Source organism: Leptinotarsa decemlineata, unplaced genomic scaffold (assembly GCF_025532065.1).
Source record: "Leptinotarsa decemlineata unplaced genomic scaffold, Ldec_3_MD MMD2_tig00026374_RagTag_RagTag, whole genome shotgun sequence".
NCBI classification, from domain to species: Eukaryota; Metazoa; Arthropoda; class Insecta; order Coleoptera; family Chrysomelidae; genus Leptinotarsa; species Leptinotarsa decemlineata.
This window is the reverse complement of record NW_027412710.1, coordinates 4,295,120-4,315,866: the sequence shown is the minus strand read 5'-3', so window position 1 is coordinate 4,315,866 and position 20,747 is coordinate 4,295,120. Positions and strand designations below refer to the sequence as shown.

Here is a 20,747-nt window from a genome sequence, read left to right as displayed (position 1 = left end):
ATTTTGAAAAAATTGTATTTATTTTTCAACATCATCTCCTTGCAGGTCTATACACTTCTTTCAGCGACGCTCAATGAGTTCAATACCTCAAAATAGACGTTTACTGCAGACATCACTTCTTCATCATTGGAAAATCTTTGATCACAGGCCATTTTTTCAAGTTTGGAAACAGAAAATGATCCAAGAGGGCTAAATCTAAATAGGGTGCATGAGGTAGCAATTAAAACTTTAATTCGTAATTTTGGTCATAATGATATTGAATTTGTAAGCTGGTGCATTGTCTTGATGAAACAGCATTTTTTTTCTCAGTCAACTGAAGCAGTTTTTGCTTCAGTTGACTGAGAAAACTTTAATTCGTTAATTTTGGTCATAATGATATTGGATTTGTAAGCTGGTGCAATGTCTTTATGAAACAGCATTTTTTTCTCAGTCAAGTGAAGCAGTTTTTGCTTAATTTTTTCACTTAAACGTTGCAACAAGTTCGCATAATACTAGGCGTCAAATTTTTTTTTTTTTTTCGGATAGTCAATGTGCACACAGCTTCCTCATGTCCAAATTATCAGGAAATATACGATGTACCGCACTTTTTGAAATGCCTACTAGTTCGCCCACTTTCAGTACCGCTTTGTGGATTTTCTTAACCGTTTCTTGAGTCGTCACCTCATTTGGTTGACCACTACGAAGCCTGTCTTTGCAGCTCGTACGGCCTCGTTTAAACTCTGCTACCCAATATTATACTGTTATAAACGAAGGAGCAGACTCACCCAGAGTAGAATCCAGTTCAGCTCTTATTGTTGGGCCGAGTCCTTTCAAATTAAAGTATTGTACCACATAACGATGACCAATTTTCTCCATTTTCACAAATTCACCGAAAACTTTCTCTATTGATAGCTCCCAAACAAATACTAAACAGCGCAGCGTCTTCAAACTCTAAACATATGCTTTACTGATTGTGTACTTTATAATACCATGATATTTTTCAAACAACTACCGCCATCTCTCGGTCAGGCCGGATACTTGTAGGATCACCCTCAGAGTTTATCATAAACACTTTGACAAAACTTTTGATGTATGTTGCCTCAATTGAGCTCATTAAATTTATGATTTATCACTAGCCAATATATTTTTCTTTCAGATCCTACCAGAAAGGAACCGAAAGTGTTTTATCCTCGGTAAACACTACCCAGTTTGGTGCTTTTGAATGCATCACTGGGCAGATGTTTTCCCAGGAAGAAATGCGATATCATCATTAGAAGACGGTCATCAGCTCGTTGTTATTTTTTACGTGACAAACTACACTCAGTCTGATGTGATTTTTATCATCACTGGGTGTTAGTATGTCACATAAAGAAAGACTATTACATCAAGGATCACAGACTAGCAGGAAAGGTTATGTTGAAAGATAGATTTGCCAACATTAGATGGTTATGACCCGGCTAGTGATGCTGTTTTCATGACATCACCGGGTGATAATCATCCCGTGTTCAAAATCTGCTACAAAAAATATACTCAAGTTTTTCATATTTCTTCTATATTGATTTCATCTATTTTTTTTTTCGCACTTCACCCATGTATATTTGATTTGTTGATTGATTTTTTGGAAACCCATCGATTTTTGCCCTAAATATTCATCTCAACTTTCACACAGCATTAATTTTTTTTTTAAATATAAAAAGTTCTGAAAAAAGATCATTTCATTCAGTAACAGTAATAAATTTTAGGGGTTGCGTTTTCCACCCCTTACAACCATGGGGTAAACCAAATCACCGGCTGTGTCTTTTTGGCAGTACAAAACGTCAGGTTAATTTCAATATTGTAACTTTTTTTGTGCTTGTGAAAAAAATTGCTATATAAATTTTATGTACCCCCTTTAAGGGGCTGTATCTTAACAAGGGATGCTCCAATGAAATGTCTTTATATGGAAGATCCTATCTTTTTTTCGATGAGGAATCACCTCCTTGAATGTTTTACACTTATTTAGTTACACCCTGTATATTGTAATGAATCTGAAGCTGCCCCTGACCGGTTGAATCGATACACCAGCCGACTCATCGAACACACATGACCTCACCTCAAAAGAATACAGCCTGGAATCGCCGGTAAAACTCTAGTCGAGTACCGAACCGACTATAGATTTCTAGAAAGAACCATTACAGTACAGTACAGTACCTAAGAGGGCAGTTTTCAGAAAGTGAATCGAGCAGCTAAATAAGAAATTCAAATAGTGGAAATAAATTAAGCGTTAGTTGCTAAGTGTAATAAATAAATTAGTTTATGATTATTAAAATATTTTTGGAAATAAATTTGTTTAAGACAGTTTCATTCAATAGTTTTATTTTGTAAATATTTCAAAGGGGATATCAATTTGAAATTGATTATAGGTAATTCTATTTTGTCATTCAACTAAATACGGTTCATTTCTAGTGAAAAACCGGATATTTCATGTCACATTTCTAGTCATATTTTGACGTTTAGATTGGAAACAGGGAAATGGGTTTTTTTTTCAAAAAAAAGAAAAAAAGAAAGCCAAATGATACAATCCCACTCTAAACATTGAAGGTAATGTTTCTACAGAACGCTGAGAAAATTGTCATGTGGTGATATTACATGCAAGTTACGTTCAATACAGGGCTTTTCATGATGAGCGTTAATTAGCCGTTTCTGACAAACTATCCAACGGATCAACCTGAAAATTTCACAGTATGCATAAATCAATATGACCTACACGCCTAAAATATTTCAGACGAAGCGGCGTTGTCGCTTCTACTATAAAGTAGCGGCTTCTTTGATTCTTCAAATGGAATACCCCGTATATAATACCATATTATGATTCATTATCACTTTGTCAACAAATTCATATACTATTTCCCTATACCTATCTATTACCGCTTAGAAGATATAAATTAATTTCGATATTTTTTTTTTACCAAACATGAACTTTTATAAATGCTGATAATCTTGAACTCTCTTGCACTAAAACGATCAAATTTGAAATGGAGTGGAGTGATACTATGAGGATCTTCACTCCGAGTCATATTTTCATTTGCCCCATACAGGGTCTTCAAAAAATGCAGATACTTTGATCTCGTGAAAAAATGAGTGGAACTCAATTTTTTCAAATGGAACACCCTGTATATTTCAACATTTTTGAGCTCTACATCCAATTTTAGATTAACTTTGTTCAGATAATACTATTTCTATTTTGAACCGTTTTCGAGATAAACTGTTTCAAACGGAAACTGACGTGGTTTTCTTGCTCGTTTTTTTGAATTCATCACTTATTTTGGATATTCAAAATTTTTTTTGTTACAATTTGTATACATTGAGGTATTGGTCTCTAACGTACAACAGTACACATTAATATTTTTTAATAGTGTGCTTTGGAAAAATAAATAAACCAATTATTTTAAGTCAGACGTTCGTTGATGGTTTTGACTGATTGTGATAGCTACCAATTATAATAGAATAATGTCAAGATTGGGTTACAGTAATGAAGATTTCTTGAATTTATTAATAATTTATGGTGAGTGCAATAGAATTGCAAGTAGAACATACCGAGTATTTCATGAAAGATATCCACAACTTCCGAAGCCGAATAATAATGTGATAAATTGACTACTAAAAAACTGTAGGTTGAATGGAACCTTCCGTCCAAAAATCATTCGTAAGAAGACCAAAGTGAATGATAATGACAATGATACTTGTATGCATTTCCAAATGCTTCTCTGCACGAGGCTGAAAGGGAGATAGGTATACCCTATGTGACATTTTGTCGAATTCTTAATAAGCATAAATGGCATCCCTATAAGTTCTATTGTGTCCAACATACCTCGTAGAGTGGAATTCTTTGAATTGTTACTTGTTAAGACTCAAGAGGATGAACATTTCCTTGACAATATCATATGGACAGATGAGGCCAAATTCACAAAAAATGGAGTTTTCAATAGACACAACAGTCATTATTGGGCGCCAGAAAATCCCCATGTTGTCCGCCAAAGGGATTTTCAAGAAAGATGGCAATTCAATGTATTTTGTGCCATAAAGAATGAGTCAATTTTTTATATCGAGTTTTATGATGATAATTTGAATGCATCAAAATATGAAGATTTACTGAGGAATGGAATTCAAATGATTTTAAATAATAGACCAGGAAGAGAAAGTGTATGGTACCAAATGTTTGGTGCTCTACCCCATAATTCTCATTCAGTCAGCGAAGCTTTAACCGAAATCTTCGAAGACAGATGAATTGGTAATAATGGACCTTTTCGTTGGCCTCTTAGAACACCAGATGGCAATCCATTAGATTATTTCGTGTGGGGTTTCATTAAAAATATGGTTTACTCTACTCCAATAACAACAATGGAAGATTTGAAATCGAGAGTTACAACTTCTTTCAATAGTTTGACTCCAGACTTGATCAGAAGCGCTACACATGACGATCTTTTGAAGAGATTACATGTTTGTTTAAGTAGAGGTGGAGAAGTGTTTGAACATATTCTGAAATACACTGACGATTAAATTAACTCATTAATTTATTGGTTTACTATTTTCAGTTCGTGTTTCAGCGTTAATAAAACTATTGTTTGAAGAGAAGTTTCATTCGATGGTTCAGGAGTATTTTAATAATTATCTTTTCATTGTATTATCTGTGACTAATTGAGAAACATCAAACGAAATCTGTTTTACAAAAATGAGTGATGAACAAGGAAACCACGTCAGTTTCCGTTTGAAACAGTTTATCTCGAAAACAGTTCAAAATAGAAATAGTGTTATCTGAACAAAGTTAATCTAAAATTGGATGTAGAGCTCAAAAATGTTGAAATATACAGGGTGTTCCATTTGAAAAAATTGAGTTGCACTCATTTTTTCATGAGATCAAAGTACCTATCTGCATTTTTTGAAGACCCTGTATGAGGCAAATGAAAATATGACTCGGAGTGAAGATCCTCATAGTATCACTACACTACATTTCAAATTTGATCGTTTTAGTGCAAGAGAGTTCAAGATTATCAGCATTTATAAAAGTTCATGTTTGGTAAAAAAAATATCGAAATTAATTTATATCTTCTAAACGGTAATAGATAGGTATAGGAAAATAGTATATGAATTTGTTGATAGAGTGATAATGAATCATAATATGATATTATATACGGGGTGTTCCATTTGAAAAATCAAAGAAGCCGCTACTTTATAGTAGAAGCGATAACGCCGCTTCGTCTGAAATATTTTAGGCGTGTAGGTCATATTGACTTATGCATACTGTGGAATTTTCAGGTTGATCCGTTGAATAGTTTGCCAGAAACGGCTAATCAACGCTCATCATGAAAAGCTCTGTATAAGATTCCAAGTGAATTTCAGAGAGGTGAAATGAGGTTAGTGTATTTATCTAGTAAACTCATTTTCAATTACGAAGTAATCAGTCCTTTAATGGGAAACACTTACCTTATTCGTGAGACAGTTGAGAAAATCTTCCTTCATGTTGGATACGGATACTCTGTCATTAGGCCGTTTCGGTCCGCTGACAGATGACACTACCGTCGCTAAATCAAGGCCAACATTCTGACTAAATACAGGTTCTGGTAATTCTGAAGAATAGTTGCGTAATTGTTTCGTGGCTTTCAGATATTCTTCTATGATTTTTATTTGTTTCTCTGATCGATCTTGAATAGAAAAAAAATATATGAAATTGAAAATTTATTTCAAATTCAGGGTTCTTAAAAAAAAAATAAAAAAATTATAAAAATAATCCATTAAAATTACATTTTCTAAAGATATCTCAAAAATCTGTGAAAGGAGATTTCCATGCTGGCACTGCCCTGAGCTGAAGAAACTACTTTATAAGAAGAAATCAGCTCACAATATCTACAAGAGCGCAATGTGTCCAGAAAGATACGCAGCACTTAGCAACTTAAGATCTAGATGTAAATTATCAATAACGTTAAATCCTTTCGGAAATTTGTAAGCAGTAAAAGGGAAAATAACACTAATACAATAACTTTTGGTAATCGTACTGATACCAATGGGGTCAAATCAAATCAAATCAAATTTCTTTCGTCTATACAAGTCAATCTTTATGATACCAATATTACTTCCATGGTTAATGTGTCTAATTATCACATTGAAATCTCTTAAGTTTACGAAAAACTGTCCGAACTTAATATCAACAATGGCCCCGGTCCTGATGGAATTCCTCCAACTTTCCTTAAATAATTTAGCTTCATTTTAGCTCGACAACTATTGGAAAACCCCATATGTCACCCAATATATAAATCAGGCAAAAAATCCGACGTGTGTAATTATCGTCCCATCTCTATTCCTAACGCACTCTCTAAAGTTTTTGAGAACATCATTTTTGATTACCTTACTTATGACTGCTCCCCAATTAAAGTGACCCAAAAATTCGGATTTACATACAAAAAGTCAGCTGAACTGGGTCTGATTACCTACGTTGATTTTCAGTCTGATGCTCTGTCTAAGGGTTTGCAAGTTGACTCTGTGTACACTGATTTTTACAAAGCTTTTGACAAAGTTAATCATGAGCTATTGATCCATAAACTCTGTTTATATGGTGTTGATGGGCATCTTACAGAAAGAATGCAAATTGTTAGAGTTAATCATTACTGAATTTCACTAGTTCGGACTTCCATTGTCTACTATATAGGTAAAATGATTTGAAATCCCTGACACAACTAAAAAAGAAGAATTGAAAATGAATAGCTGAAAATAACAATTATATTAACCAAAATAAACCTGAAATGAAATAATAGTGAAATAAAATACAAGTAAAAATAGAAAAATTGAATAAATAAAAATAAAGAAATGAAAAAAGAAAATAAAAAGTGAAGAGATTCCAAGTCACGTTAATTCACGACGTTTCGATTGTTAGTATCTACAATCGTCTTCGGGTGATGACTGGACTGATTCCTCCGAGAGATGACTATTTATAGGTCGTTCGAGTACTTTCACTTACCCCCGCTTTCCATTTTTCGCTTCACTGGTTCCGTGGGAGATGACCGTTTAGTGGGAGTTGGCCATTTTTCGCTTGATGATGGGTTTCCATATGTTGCGTATTTCTATGCTGGCTTGGCTGAATACGTTGTTGGACAACATGTATGCGGCTTCCTTGAATTTTCTCCTAAACCAATGTTCCTCTCTGTGTAAGATCTCAGCTTGGGACCACTCGATGTTGTGTTGATGGGTCCAAACATGGTCTGCTATTCCTGATTTGCTGGTTTCCCCTCGCTGTGTGTGTTTCTTGTGCTCGGCAATGCGAACATTCAATGGCCTCTTAGTTTCACCAATATAGGATTTTCCGCACTCACAGGGTATCCGGTATGTGCAATTCTTGGAATCGCAGTCCGCGTTTGGCGGCCTGGTTTTTGTGAGGCTGCTACGGATAGTGTTACCGGATCTGAAGCAGGTTCTGATGTACTTGGAACCAATTCTTTTTGTCCTCTCCGATAATCCTCTGATGTAGGGAAGTGCAAGCACTGGTTGTGACGGCTTCTCTTCCGTGCGAGGCTCCTGCTGTCTTCTAGCCAAAGTCTTTTCTACCATCGCTTTGGAGTAGCCATTCCGTTGAAGATCATTTTTGATGATGTCTAGTTCCTTCTCGAGACCTTACTTCGTATTACAAAGCCCAAAAGCACGGTCTAATAGAGTCTTGATGATTCCTCTTTTAGTCGATTGATGGTGGTTGGATTCGTGATTCAGATACTGTCCCGTATTGGTGGGTTTTCGATATACAGATGTTTCCCACTTAGTGTCGGTCCTCTTCACCAAAACGTCTAAGAATAGCAATTCGTTGTGTATTTCCTTCTCCATTGTGAAATTGATGAAAGGTCTCACGCTGTTGATGTGTTTCAGGAAGGCGTCTTCCTGAAACACATCAAGTGGGACACTAAGTTAAGTGGGAAACATCTGTATACCGAAAACCCACTCATACGGGACAGTATCTGTACCACGAATCCAACCACCATCAATCGACTAAAAGAGGAATCATCAAGACTATTAGACCGTGCTTTTGGGCTCGGTAATACGAAGGAAGGTCTCGAGAAGGAACTAGACATCATCAAAAATGATCTTCAACGGAATGGCTACTCCAAAGCGATGGTAGAAAAGACTTTGGCTAGAAAACAGCAGGAGCCTCGCAAGGAAGAGAAGCCGTCACAACCAGTGCTTGCACTTCCCTACATCAGAGGATTATCGGAGAGGATGAGAAGAATTGGTTCCAAGTACAACATCAGAACCTGCTTTAGATCCGGAAACACTATCTGTAGCAGCCTCACAAAAACCTGGCCACCAAACGCGGACTGCGATTCCAAGAATTGCATTTACCGGATACCCTGTGAGTGCGGAAAATCCTACATCGGTGAAACTAAGAGGCCATTGAATGTTCGCATTGCCGAGCACAAGAAACACACACAGCGAGGGGAAACCAGCAAATCAGGAATAGCAGACCATGTTTGGGCCCATCAACACAACATCGAGTGGTCCCAAGCTGAGATCTTGCACAGAGAGGAACATTGGTTTAGGATAAAATTCAAGGAAGCCGCATACATGTTGTCCAACAACGTATTCAGCCAAGCCAGCGTAGAAATACGCAACATGTGGAAACCCATCATCAAGCGAAAAATGGCTCACTCCCGCCAAAATGGTCATCTCCCACGGAACCAGTGAAGCGAAAAATGGAAGGCGGGGATAAGTGAAAGTACTCGAACGACCTATAAATAGTCATCTCTCGGAGGAATCAGTCCAGTCATCACCCGAAGACGATTGTAGATACTAACAATCGAAACGTCGTGAACTAACGTGACTTGGAATCTCTTCACTTTTTATTTTCTTCTTTCATTTCTTTATTTTTATTTATTCAATTGTTCTATTTTTACTTGTATTTTATTTCACTATTATTTCATTTCAGGTTTATTTTGGTTAATATAATTGTTATTTTCAGCTATTCATTTTCAATTCTTCTTTTTTAGTTGTTTCAGGGATTTCAAATCATTTTATATAGTAGACAATGGAAGTCCGAACTAGTGAAATTCATCATGAAACATTGTCAATCACCTTCAAATTAATCATTACTATTCTCATACCATCGCAGATACATCGGGTGTTCCACAAGGTTCACATTTGGGACCACTGTTGTTTAACCTTTTTATCAACGATATAATCAGCTGTTTCCATGAAAGCGAAGCTTTGCTATTTGCCGACGATTTAAAATGTTTTAAAATAATTCAAAGTGGAGCTGATACATTGTGTCTACAAAACAATATAGATTGACAATCCAACTGGTGTTCGCACAATGGTATGTGTTTGAATGCATTCAAATACCAAATTCTTCGCTTTCATCGAACACATCACCCAATCACTTTCGAATATAGTACAAATAATCACACCATACATTCTGCTATTGAAACCAAAGATCTGGGTGTAATCCTAGACTCCCCACTTGGCTATAAATCACACATTTCCGCTGTAATTCAAAAATTTATGAAATCTGTGAATTCAACTGAATTCAATTTTCAATACAGCTTTAGTTTACTCATTTTCAAATAATTGTTGGCACAAACCGTGAGCGCTTTGTGCCATATTTTTTGTATATCAGGCGCCCGTCGATTTTTTCACAATAATAGTGGTATTTTTCGTTCGTTATTGTTTCAAGCTTATTGAAAAAAATTATTTTTAACTTTTTAGTTCGATGTTCACCAGTTATTTTGTTTTTCTATATCTGAACAGTTTCTGAAGGCTCTGTATACTCGTATAATACTACTACAACAATACGTTATTATAGATTTTTATTAGGTATCCAGCTATTACATCACACACCATAAACAGTTCAGTAAATCTTTATACTAGATAAATATTGTGAAATGCTTTGAAATATCAAGCAGAATTTCCTAAATTTTTTTCTTTTTCGACAATATTGCTCTGAAAATTACCAGGCAACTTTCATCTCCAAAATATTTGAAAATTGACAATGTGATGTCAAAAGTACAAGTCAATGTCAAGATAAAAACATATTGATTCAACAAAAACCTAGTGATTCAATATAGTACAGAGAAAACAACTTTTGTCTGATTTCTACTAAGTTTTTCATTTGTTACAACTGGTTTCAGTTTACGACAAATTTACTATTATCCTCTTTTCAATATGAATTGCTACAAACAATTGAAGAGCCTAGTATTTTAACTGAACTTTCAACTAGTTTTGAAAGTCTGATCTTGGTGCTTCCTGGTGCATAGTAGTGGAGAGATAATTACTTTAATTCCAAAGTTGTATCGCTTTCTACTTACTTGTCTGCCTCAAATATGCTATTGAATTACTATCCACAGGAAAAAATCCAACGGTAGCTCCATATTCAGGACACATATTGGCAATAGTTGCCCTGTCAGCAATTGACAAAGCTGTTACACCAGGTCCATAAAATTCAACGAATTTTCCTACTACACCCAACTGACGCAGATTCTGTGAAGAAAATTATCGTTTCTCACAATATGGTCATGCAAATGGTCAATATTATATAAGCAGGCAAATTATCACCTACACATTGTCTAAAGAAATAAACTTTAAATGTTCAAGCCAGTCTCGGATATACCTACACAGTAGGTTGAATGGACTGACGTTTATCAGAAAGCAACTACTCCACTGGATAATACCACGAACGGCGTTGGATTATATCCGTTCCAAAGTTGAAAGTCGATTCTTTCAGTTGTATTGGCAATTGCATATGCGGGAAATTTTCTGTGAAGATTCCTGCACTGACGCCTGTCGGATAAAATCCAACGCCGTTCGTGGTATTAGCCAGTGGAGTAGTTGTTTTCTGATAGGCGTCAGTCCATTCAACCTACTGCGTAGGTATACTCGAGACTGTCTTGAACGTTCAAAGTTGATTTCTTTAGATTTGTTTACTGCCTGTCCTCAAGCATAGCCCACCGACTAATAAAAAAGTTTTTCTTCCTTGTTCAAAGGAATCGGGCAAATTTCGGATATGCAGTTGGTTAGTACCTCGTCCACTAGATGGAGTGACATTTTTTATTTTCGCTCCAACTTAAGACGGCGAATGAAATACTGTGAAAGAATTTCGATTTTCAATTATGGAATATCATTGATTTTAGGTCGATGATAGTCACTATCTTGCACTGATGAGTGGTTGAGGGGCCCGAAACTGCTCTACAAGTGTGCCCATTCCAAAATTGAAGGTCGACTCTTGCAGTTGTATTGCTAATTGCATATGCAGGAAATGTTCTGTGAAGATTCCTGCGTCAGTCCATTCAACCTACTGTGTAGGTATATTCGAGACTGGTTTGAACGTTCAGAGTTCATTTCTTTATATTTGTTTACTGCCAGTTTTCAAGCATAGCCCACTGACTAATAAGAAACCTAGTCATTGATTGATTTTATTGAACAAATATGACACCAATATTCGACGAATTTATTAGAAAATTATTTGATGAGAACTCATTTCTCAGAGCCAGAACTGTAGAATGTACTAATCAATTTTCTTGATCATGCTAGAAATCGTACGTCGAATGGTAAACCTCGTTTTATGATCAGATTTTTTAAGAGGAACAGAGGTGTCCAACTCAATTTTGCAGAGGCCATATATTAAATTTAGAATGTGTTGCCAGGCCAGATTCAATTTTAAAAAAATGTACTGAATTATTATAACATTTTATTTATTATTATATATTATTTATTATTATGGTTACTCATGGGAACACACATGAATGAAACAAACAGAAATAACAAAACAACAAACAAAGGGCGGCGCATCCCATCTACCTATCAAATCTGGCTAGATTCAAAAATATCTAAGGATACTTCTGACAACAGAAACCTCAAACTAAGTGACACCACCAGAACAAGGGACTCAAACTTAAGTATCTTTCATCTCAATGTACAGTGTCTTAGTAACAAACTAGATGACTTATCTATGTTCTTATCAAACAACCCGTACTCTGTGACATGTTTTAGTGAAATATGGCTGACAAGTGAACAGCTTCAGTCCGCCGGTATAAGTAATTACAAATTGGTAAATTATTTCTGCAGACAGAAATTTAAACATGGAGGTGTTGCAATTTTTGTACAAGAAAATCTATTCGCTATGGAAATCAACGTAAGTCATTTCTGTAATGAATTGGACGCCGAGTTCACAGCTATACTTATTCAAAGTACTGTCATAGTAACAATCTATAGATCGAACCGTGGCAACTTCGATATATTTTTAAATTCTCTGGATAATCTGCTAGAATCCCTCACTAGAAAATACCCAAAAATTATTCTGCTAGGAGATTTCAATGTCAATTTTCTTGCAGACAATAAAGAAAAAAACAGTCTCAATAATACCCTCCTTTCTTATAACTTTGAAACTCTTTTATGTGAACCAACGAGAATTACTCAATATTCCTCTACATGTATCGACAACATATGTAAAAAATTGGAATTGTTAAAGAAGATATTTCTGACCACTATGGTCAATTTATCGAAATCGAGATAAAAAATAGTTTGAACCAGGGTAAAAATGCGCCCAAACAAGTTAGACATATTAGTGAATTGGGTAGAGCTGAATTTGTACAATGTATAAACAGAATAGATTGGACAAGCTACTATTAAACTAACGATCCAAACGTCCTCTCTGAATTTATATGTGAAAATATCACATATATGCCATAGAAACAGCTTTTCCATTGAAAAATATAAATCAAAAAGCTATAAAACCTAAGTGGTATACTGAGGAACTGAAAGTTATGAGGGAGGATGTAAGACGAATAAAACGCCAATACATAAACACAGGAGACTCCGAAATGAAACATATGTATCAAACCAAAAAAAAAAATAACGTTAAAATAACTGTGAAAGATTCAGTATTTTTGAGCCCCACAAATGAAAAAGAAATAACAAGTGTGATAAAAACACTCAAAAATAGTTCAACTACGGATGCATATAACATAAGCTACAAAATAATTAAACTCATACCGGAAATCCTAAGCACAACATTCGCAAACCTAGTTAATACATGCATGGAGAAGGGAGAATTTCCATCATATCTGAAACTGTGTAGAGCAACCCCAATTATGAAAAAAGGTGATATAAATAACTGTGATAATTATAGATATATAACAATTACTCCAATAATATCAAAAATAATTGAAGTAATTATCAAAGACAGAATAACGAGCTTTTTGGAAAACGGAAAACATCTCGATGACCACCAATATGGATTTCGATCGCTGAGATCAACTTCACAAGCTGTTACTGAGATACTTCACTCAATAGCAAAAAATCTAGACGTAGGAGTACATACATGTGCAATTCTATGAGACTCGTCGAAAGCCTTCGACAGTGTCTCACATCCTATTAGAAAAGCTCCATAAATACGGGATACGTGGATCAGCTCTTCGACTCATTAAAACATTCATTACGGACAGACAACAATACATATCCTACAATAATGTGACCTCCAGGACCATACAAATTAAACATGGTGTACCTCAGGGTTCAGTCCTGGGGCCACTGTTGTTTATAATCTATATGAATGATCTGCCAACCTTCTTAGACATCGCAGATGTATTTATGTACGCAGATGACTCAACTTTTTTAATCAGAAGCAGGAATTTAGAAGAGATTAATCAGCTACTGTGGAATAACGCTGAACCAGTGGGAAGAGAATCGCACAGTTGCTTGCGCAGAAACAACCTATATAAGTGTGAAAAATATGTAAATGATGAAATATTTTACCTTCGTGATTGTAAGTACCAAGTCCGTAGATGTAACATATTCGTTCATCTTTCCATATAATCTATAACCTACAACTTGGGGCAATAACATGCTGATAGATTGTCCTAACATCACTGCCTCTGATTCAATTCCCCCAACACCCCAACCCAAAATTCCCAATCCATTTATCATGGTGGTGTGTGAATCAGTGCCGACCTACAAAGTATGTATTGAGTTTAGAAATCTGTCAAGATTTAGAATGAAGTGCTTAGTGGTACTTACTACAGTGTCGGGATACAATATCGATGTATCTTTATCCGTGAAAACAACCCTTGCAAGGTATTCCAAATTGACTTGATGAATGATTCCACTTCCTGGTGGTATAATTAACATGTTGTCAAAAGCCTTTGCTCCCCACTTAAACAAAAAAACATTCATACGATGGACTGAGAAACTGCAAAAAATCTATTTTTCTTGAGTTTATAATCAACTGTGCCACTTCAGTTTCCAGGATTTTACTATTAAGAATAGTCTATACCAGGGGTCTCCAAACTTCGGCCCGCGGACCAGATCCGGCCCGCCAGTGTCATCAATCCGGCCCGCGACAGCCAATGATTTACTGTCATCAATCTGGCCCGCGACAGCCAATGATTACCTAATTGTTGTTACTATTGCTGTGATAAGTTGAAGAAGAAAACACAGAATGATAATTACTCGGTTTTATTTACTTGCAAGGTAAAACTTAATGACAGAAATTATGACAAAGAAAACTTAATTAAAGTATCTAAGTTTAAGCATATTAATAACTAACAAATAATTGAAATGAATCACAGTAAAACAAAAACACTAATGACATTTTTGTATTTGCGATTTTCCACCGACAATACTTTGTAGTTGTGGATCAATTTTACATGTACCAATTATCAAAAGAGATTTGAGATGCTCATCGGTTAATTGAGATCTGTAAACATTCTTTGTGTACTTCATCTTGGAAAACGTTTTCTCACACAAGTGAGTGGTACCAAAAACAGAAAACAACCCACGAGCGAATTTATGTAAATTATCAAATTGTTCCAGTGGAAGACTCTTATAAAATTCCAACAAAGATGCATTTTGATATTTGTTCTTAAGCATATCACTGCACCGTAAATCAATAATTTCCATTTGGACTTCCGGAGCCAGGGTTTCAATGTCAGAATCAAAAGTATTTTGAAAAAGCTCAATTTCATTCGCAATGACATCAAAATCTGAAAAACGAGTATCAAAATTTATCTTCAAAGCACTCAAAGTTTCGATTGCAAAATTGACGGGAAATTCAGTCTCTGTAGTGTGGCTGAATATTTCACATGTTTCAAAATGTTTGAAACATTTTTCACGTAATTGCGATTGAAATAGCATTATTTTTTGCCTGAAGGATTTGATATTGGTGTATAAATCAGGGAGAACCTAGTGGTTCAAAACCATTAGTCTTTGACACAAGTGCAAACACTCCTTTATTTTTACCATACATATTTTTGCCTCCATCAGTTGTTATAGAGTTCAAATTTCTCCATCGAAGGTTCTTTTTATTAATGGCATTTTCAACTCCCTTAAAAATATCTGCCCCAGTTGTCGTGCCGTGAATACTATCAATATCAAGAAGTTCTTCATACACTTCATAGCTTTTATCTACATCCCTTGACTCATCCAATGCTAGAGAAAACCACTCATGATGTCCATTTTTGTCAGACAGTTGAGATGATATATTTTCTGCGATGTCTTGCACCCTCCGAGCCACGGTGTTTGCTGACAAACTGACACTTTTAAATAAATTCACCTTTTCGGGACATATTTCTTCGGCTACTGCAATCAAGCATTCTTTTATCATTTCTCCATCGGTGAATGGTTTGCCACGTTTTCTGATTTCAAGAGCCACATGAAAGCTGGCGCGAGTTGCAGACTCTTGTTCAGTATTCGCTTTGGTAAACAAAGATTGGTGCGATTTGACTCCACGTTTCAAAGCTTCAAATTTTTCCTTCCGCAAAATTCCTGTATACTTGGAGTAACTTTGAAGATGTTTCAATTCATAGTGTCGTTTAATGTTATAGTCTTTGAGAACAGCTACGGTTTCATTACAAATTAAACATAGTGCCTTATTACTGGACTCAATCACAAAATACTGAAAGTTCCATTTTTCTTGGAACGTTCTGCATTCACTGTCGATTTTTCGCTTCTTTTCCATACTAACAAATCACACATAAAAACAATAAGTCAAATCAAAATACTTTTATTGACGGGTGTTACTTTATTTCACAATAGACAGTTTCGCTTCCTTCGCCTTTCCTACGCAGACTAACTCGCAGTTGCGCCGCTAGCCTTTTTATATGCAATTATTACTGCCATCTCGAGGTGATCGGAATACACTAGCTAGAACCAGAACTTTCTCGAACCAACGCGGTAATTCCAAATACTTAATTACGCCTAATGCCACCAAGCGGGTAGCTGAAAAAGATAGTACATAGTACCACTACTCGCCACTAGATGTCATTAAGTGTCACAATACACAATAATAATTGAAATGCAAAAAAAGCGTAAGTTTGCTTAGGTCAAGCACTTTGCGACTATCCTAGTCTAGAAATATAGTTAAGGGCAGAAATTGGCCCTTGGAACAAACTGAAAAAATCATTATGGTCCGAAGGCTTCAAAGTTTGGAGACCCCTGGTCTATACACAGTAAATCTGAACAGCTAATTAAAAGAGTAATGTACATTACTCTTTACTACTAATAAAACAAATCAATGTAGGTTTATGAAAAATAAAATTAATTTTTAAACAAAATTGTAGCAAGCCGCCCATGCCATAAAGAAACTGCCGACGTTCGGTAACTATTTAGTTTTTATGCCATTCGAATTGACTTGGTATACACTATACAAGAAATATTTACATTTATGTATTAGCAAATATCTGTACCTGGAGAATCTTAGATTTGAAAAAAGCACATCCACATATTACTTTCGTTACAAATATTTTAGAGGCTCAAGCCGACTTTGATAAATTTTGACCCTTTCCTGGATATCTATGTTTGAAGAAATCTCTAACCAGGATTGCAAATTCGAGAGGTTCTCCATTGTATTAAAACGGCACTCCTTCAATGATATTTTCGTTGGTTTATATTATTTGTGGTATAGTTGTAGAGATAGTATTTTTCGAAAATAACCTTCATCATTCAGTACATCATTAATACAAAGATACTCTTGGGTATGCTTTTCCGGGCAAACTGAAGTTGTTGTGAAGAAATTCTTAGAGCATTCCACTTCAAACTAACTGTTTATACACACTCTTCTAACTATCCACAATTTGATTTCAATGTATGAGCCACAGGCATACGGCTGTTTCAGCCTATTGGACATCGTCAGTGCCGAGCAGGTGGTCTTTGATTGAAGACGAATTTCGGACAACCAGAACGACCATTTCTCTAAATCAATGCGGAAACGCATAAGTGGATTCACACCCAAGTTTCTGAGAAATGAAACTCAATTCCACCATCTGATGTTCTATTTATATTTTAAACATTTGACGTCAAGTTTCCAACGCAGACTGGTTATCTATTTTATCATCTTAAAAGCCAAACTATATTCTGTAAGAAACGAAAAGCAGTTGTTGTGTATGGATGGAAGATCAAACTGATCTTCCTCTTGAAGATGATCACTTCGTGATCGAAACACGTGTAGAGGTGTTAAAATATCGGTTAGTGTTGGGATGAAATTCCAGTAATATTCATTACTACACCAAAGGCTTCAAACAGTGCATCACCAGTGGCGAGTATTATGTGAACTTATTGCAACATGTGAAGAAATCAAGCCAATACGGCCGCATTTGGCTAAGCTCACAAATCCATTATCGGCATGACCAATATTAATGAATTGAAGTTTGAATTGCTGCCTCATGCACCCTATTCACCAGATTTAGCCCCCTTGGATTATTTTCTGTTCTCAAACTTGAAAAAAATGGCTCTGGTCAAAGATTTTCCAACTATGAAGAAGTGATGTCGGTATTTAATGGCTATTTTGAGAAACAAGACAGTTCTCATTATAAAAACGGTGTCAAACGAACGAACGAAAAGTGTATAGAGCTGCAAGGAGATGTTGAAAAATAAGGACATTTTTTCCAAATATTTTGTGTTTTATTTGTTTTCAAAGCTATCTTGATTTAAAGAATGCATTGAAATAAGAACTAATATTTGAAAAAGCTAAAATCTGAAGAACTATAATAAGTTTAGGTATAGGGAACCCCAAAATGAAATGAAAGATAATTGAATTTTGTATTGTTCAGACTAAAAAAATATGGGGTGTTTATTTGAAATAATAAATTAATCTCTGTCCGATGTTATAAAGAAATGTCAATGATTTTTAAACATTCTCTATAATATTGAGAACCGGATTTTATCTAAATCAATAGCCCAAAACCTCTTTTATGCTTGGTCAGAATTAGAAGGGATGACTTCTATACATTTCGATGTTATTTAGTTTCCAATTGTACCTAGCATTTTCATTAAAAAATCAATAACTCGAGAACGGTTAGTTAGGTACATAGTACCTTATAGGGAATCATATTATTTTTTCTCGACCTATTCAAAAGGGTAACGAAAAAAAGGGTGTTTCATTTAAAAAAATACAAGTTCGATATTTCACTTTTTTTAGCCAACTTAAAAAAAATCCTTCTGCAGCCTCAATAAAAAAAAAACAGAAATTCCTGAAAAAATTATTGGTTTGGTTTACAGGGACCTTGTCGTATGTGATGCCTCACCCTGTATATAATATAACACTATGTTGTTCAAGCAGTATTTCATTTTTAACATTAGAACGTATTATATTCTGAATTTATTTCTCAAAAGCTTTTACAAAATTAGACAATAACAACTAATAATTCGGTTATGAGAAAATCTCACAATAGTGTTGTTTGAATTCCCACTTTCCTTAAAATTTATAAGTTGACATTTACATTGTGCATTACTCGTTTTTTAAACCAATTTTTTGGTAATAGAGAAATAACAAAATACCTTCAAAAAAGTGAATCTCTCTCTGTTCCTTTCAAACTCCATATCTTCGTTTTTTCGCAGTGCATCGGGTCTGAAAATTGCAAAAAATTGGGTTTAATTCATCATGAATAGAGTAACCTGAGTAAATATGTAAATACTATGCCCAAAGAAAATAACTTCCGTGGCAACGTTAGTTTAAAACGCCTCTTCAACTTGTTTTGTATGTTACAACATTAGTTGGCAGTATTTTAATTTAAGTTTAAAGTTGGTTAACTTCAAGCCTGACAAATGGTTAGATTAACGGAAATGCATAAAATAACAGTTTTACAAATTATTGGTTACAGAGATAAAACCTGAACACAACAGGAAGTAGCTCACTTATTTCATGAGAAATTTCCCAATTTACCGCCCATATCTCAAAGAACAATAAGCAAAATAGAGAAGCAGTTTTGCGAGCTTGGTCAAGTGGGGCAGATTAAAAAAGCAGCTGCCAATGCAATGAGTGATGAACTCAAATTAGATGTGAGTCTTGAGTTTGAGGAAAACCCACAGGCACCCACTACATTCAATGTTAGCCATACATCGATAGTAAACATATTAAAAGAAAATAAAATGCATCTCGATAAAATGATACCTACTCAGGAGCTCATGGACGATTTTGATAGAATAACTTATTTCTGAGAGCAAATGATGGACATGGACATGTTGGATAACAATATTATTCAATTAGAAAATGTTATGTTTGTGATGAGAGCACGGAGAAATTTCATCATCTTCAATTTGCAAGTTGAATCTGGCTATTTCTTTTTGTCTAGCATGAAATCTTATCAAACGTGTTTTTTGATTATTCAAATGTAGGGAATTTTCCTTGAACCAGGCGTTTAATTTTTGCAGGATTAAGTTACCTTTGGTTTGTAGATTTTGATCTATTTTATCTGATATAACCAGTGATGTGTCATCTGCATATAGTGTAAAATGAGCATATGTGGAGATGGATTCCATTATATTTACATATAATAAAAAAATATAGGGCCCAACACTGATCCCTGTGGTACACCTACATTAATATCCACATAATTGGATGTATGTAACTTTCTCACTTTATTATTATCATTGATGATACTGACATATTGCTTCCGTGTTGAGACAAACGTTTTCAGGCAATATTATGGAGTTTTATGTAAAGATTTTCGTGATCAACACAGTCGAATGCCTTACTGAGGTCACAGAAGACCCCGATGACTTTGAATTCTGAAAACCATATTGGTTTTTGGATATAATGTTGTTCTCATTCAAATAAACGTTCAGTATTATTGTTACGTTACTGTTTCTCACTTCAACAGTTCCAGGCCATAGAACAAGAAAGTTCTACCAATTTGAATTGAATCATTCACAAATTGTTTCCCAATATTTTCATAACTTACGATCTTGCAAAATCAACTTGGATGGAATGATCAATGACCAAATCAACTGGACATATCGGATTGATTTTATTGGGATTACCTCCTAAAGTTTTTACTGCGTCTCTCATTGCAGCAAAATCAACAACGGCGGGAACTCCAGTAAAATCCTGAAGATAAATGAAAGAGTTGCTTGATGATTTGGATATATAGGAGTAGAAATATGTCACCTGTAAAATAACTCTGGAAGGTTTGAATGGAATTTCAATGGCACCTTCATAACTTCGATTAGCTTCCCAATTCAAAATATTTTCAACATCCTGCTCTTTTATTTGAAAGTTGTCACAGTTTCTAACTGCTGATTCCAGTAATACCCTAATTGAATATGGAAGACGATCTGAAAAAAAGAAATTACTCCTAGATGGTTCGACTATTTCAATGCAGTTCAACAAGAAAATATCAATATCAAGATGGAGTAGTAGAAAGCCAAAAACTTTCTTTCCCAAAAAAATTAATCACTCCTTAAAAAAAACCCTTCAATTCAAGAATCAGAAGTTATTAAAGCTTCAATTCCTTTTTGTGAACAAAGGTTGATATTAAAATACTGAAAAT

The 20,747-nt window shown here is 35.0% G+C and overlaps 1 protein-coding gene across 1 annotated transcript in view; it reads right to left on the bottom strand.

Moving 5' to 3' along the window:
* The window catches only part of LOC111503605 (cytoplasmic aconitate hydratase), a 78,742-nt gene that overhangs the window by 51,484 nt on the left and 6,511 nt on the right, over positions 1 to 20,747 (bottom strand). Inside the window, exons 3-9 of the mRNA XM_023157955.2 lie at positions 20,366 to 20,532; positions 20,160 to 20,305; positions 18,757 to 18,826; positions 14,002 to 14,136; positions 13,741 to 13,935; positions 10,296 to 10,467; positions 5,443 to 5,660 (exon numbers count right to left, since the gene is read on the bottom strand). Coding sequence (XP_023013723.2) covers positions 5,443 to 5,660; positions 10,296 to 10,467; positions 13,741 to 13,935; positions 14,002 to 14,136; positions 18,757 to 18,826; positions 20,160 to 20,305; positions 20,366 to 20,532 — 1,103 coding nt within the window. The remainder of the gene's footprint in view (positions 1 to 5,442; positions 5,661 to 10,295; positions 10,468 to 13,740; positions 13,936 to 14,001; positions 14,137 to 18,756; positions 18,827 to 20,159; positions 20,306 to 20,365; positions 20,533 to 20,747) is intronic.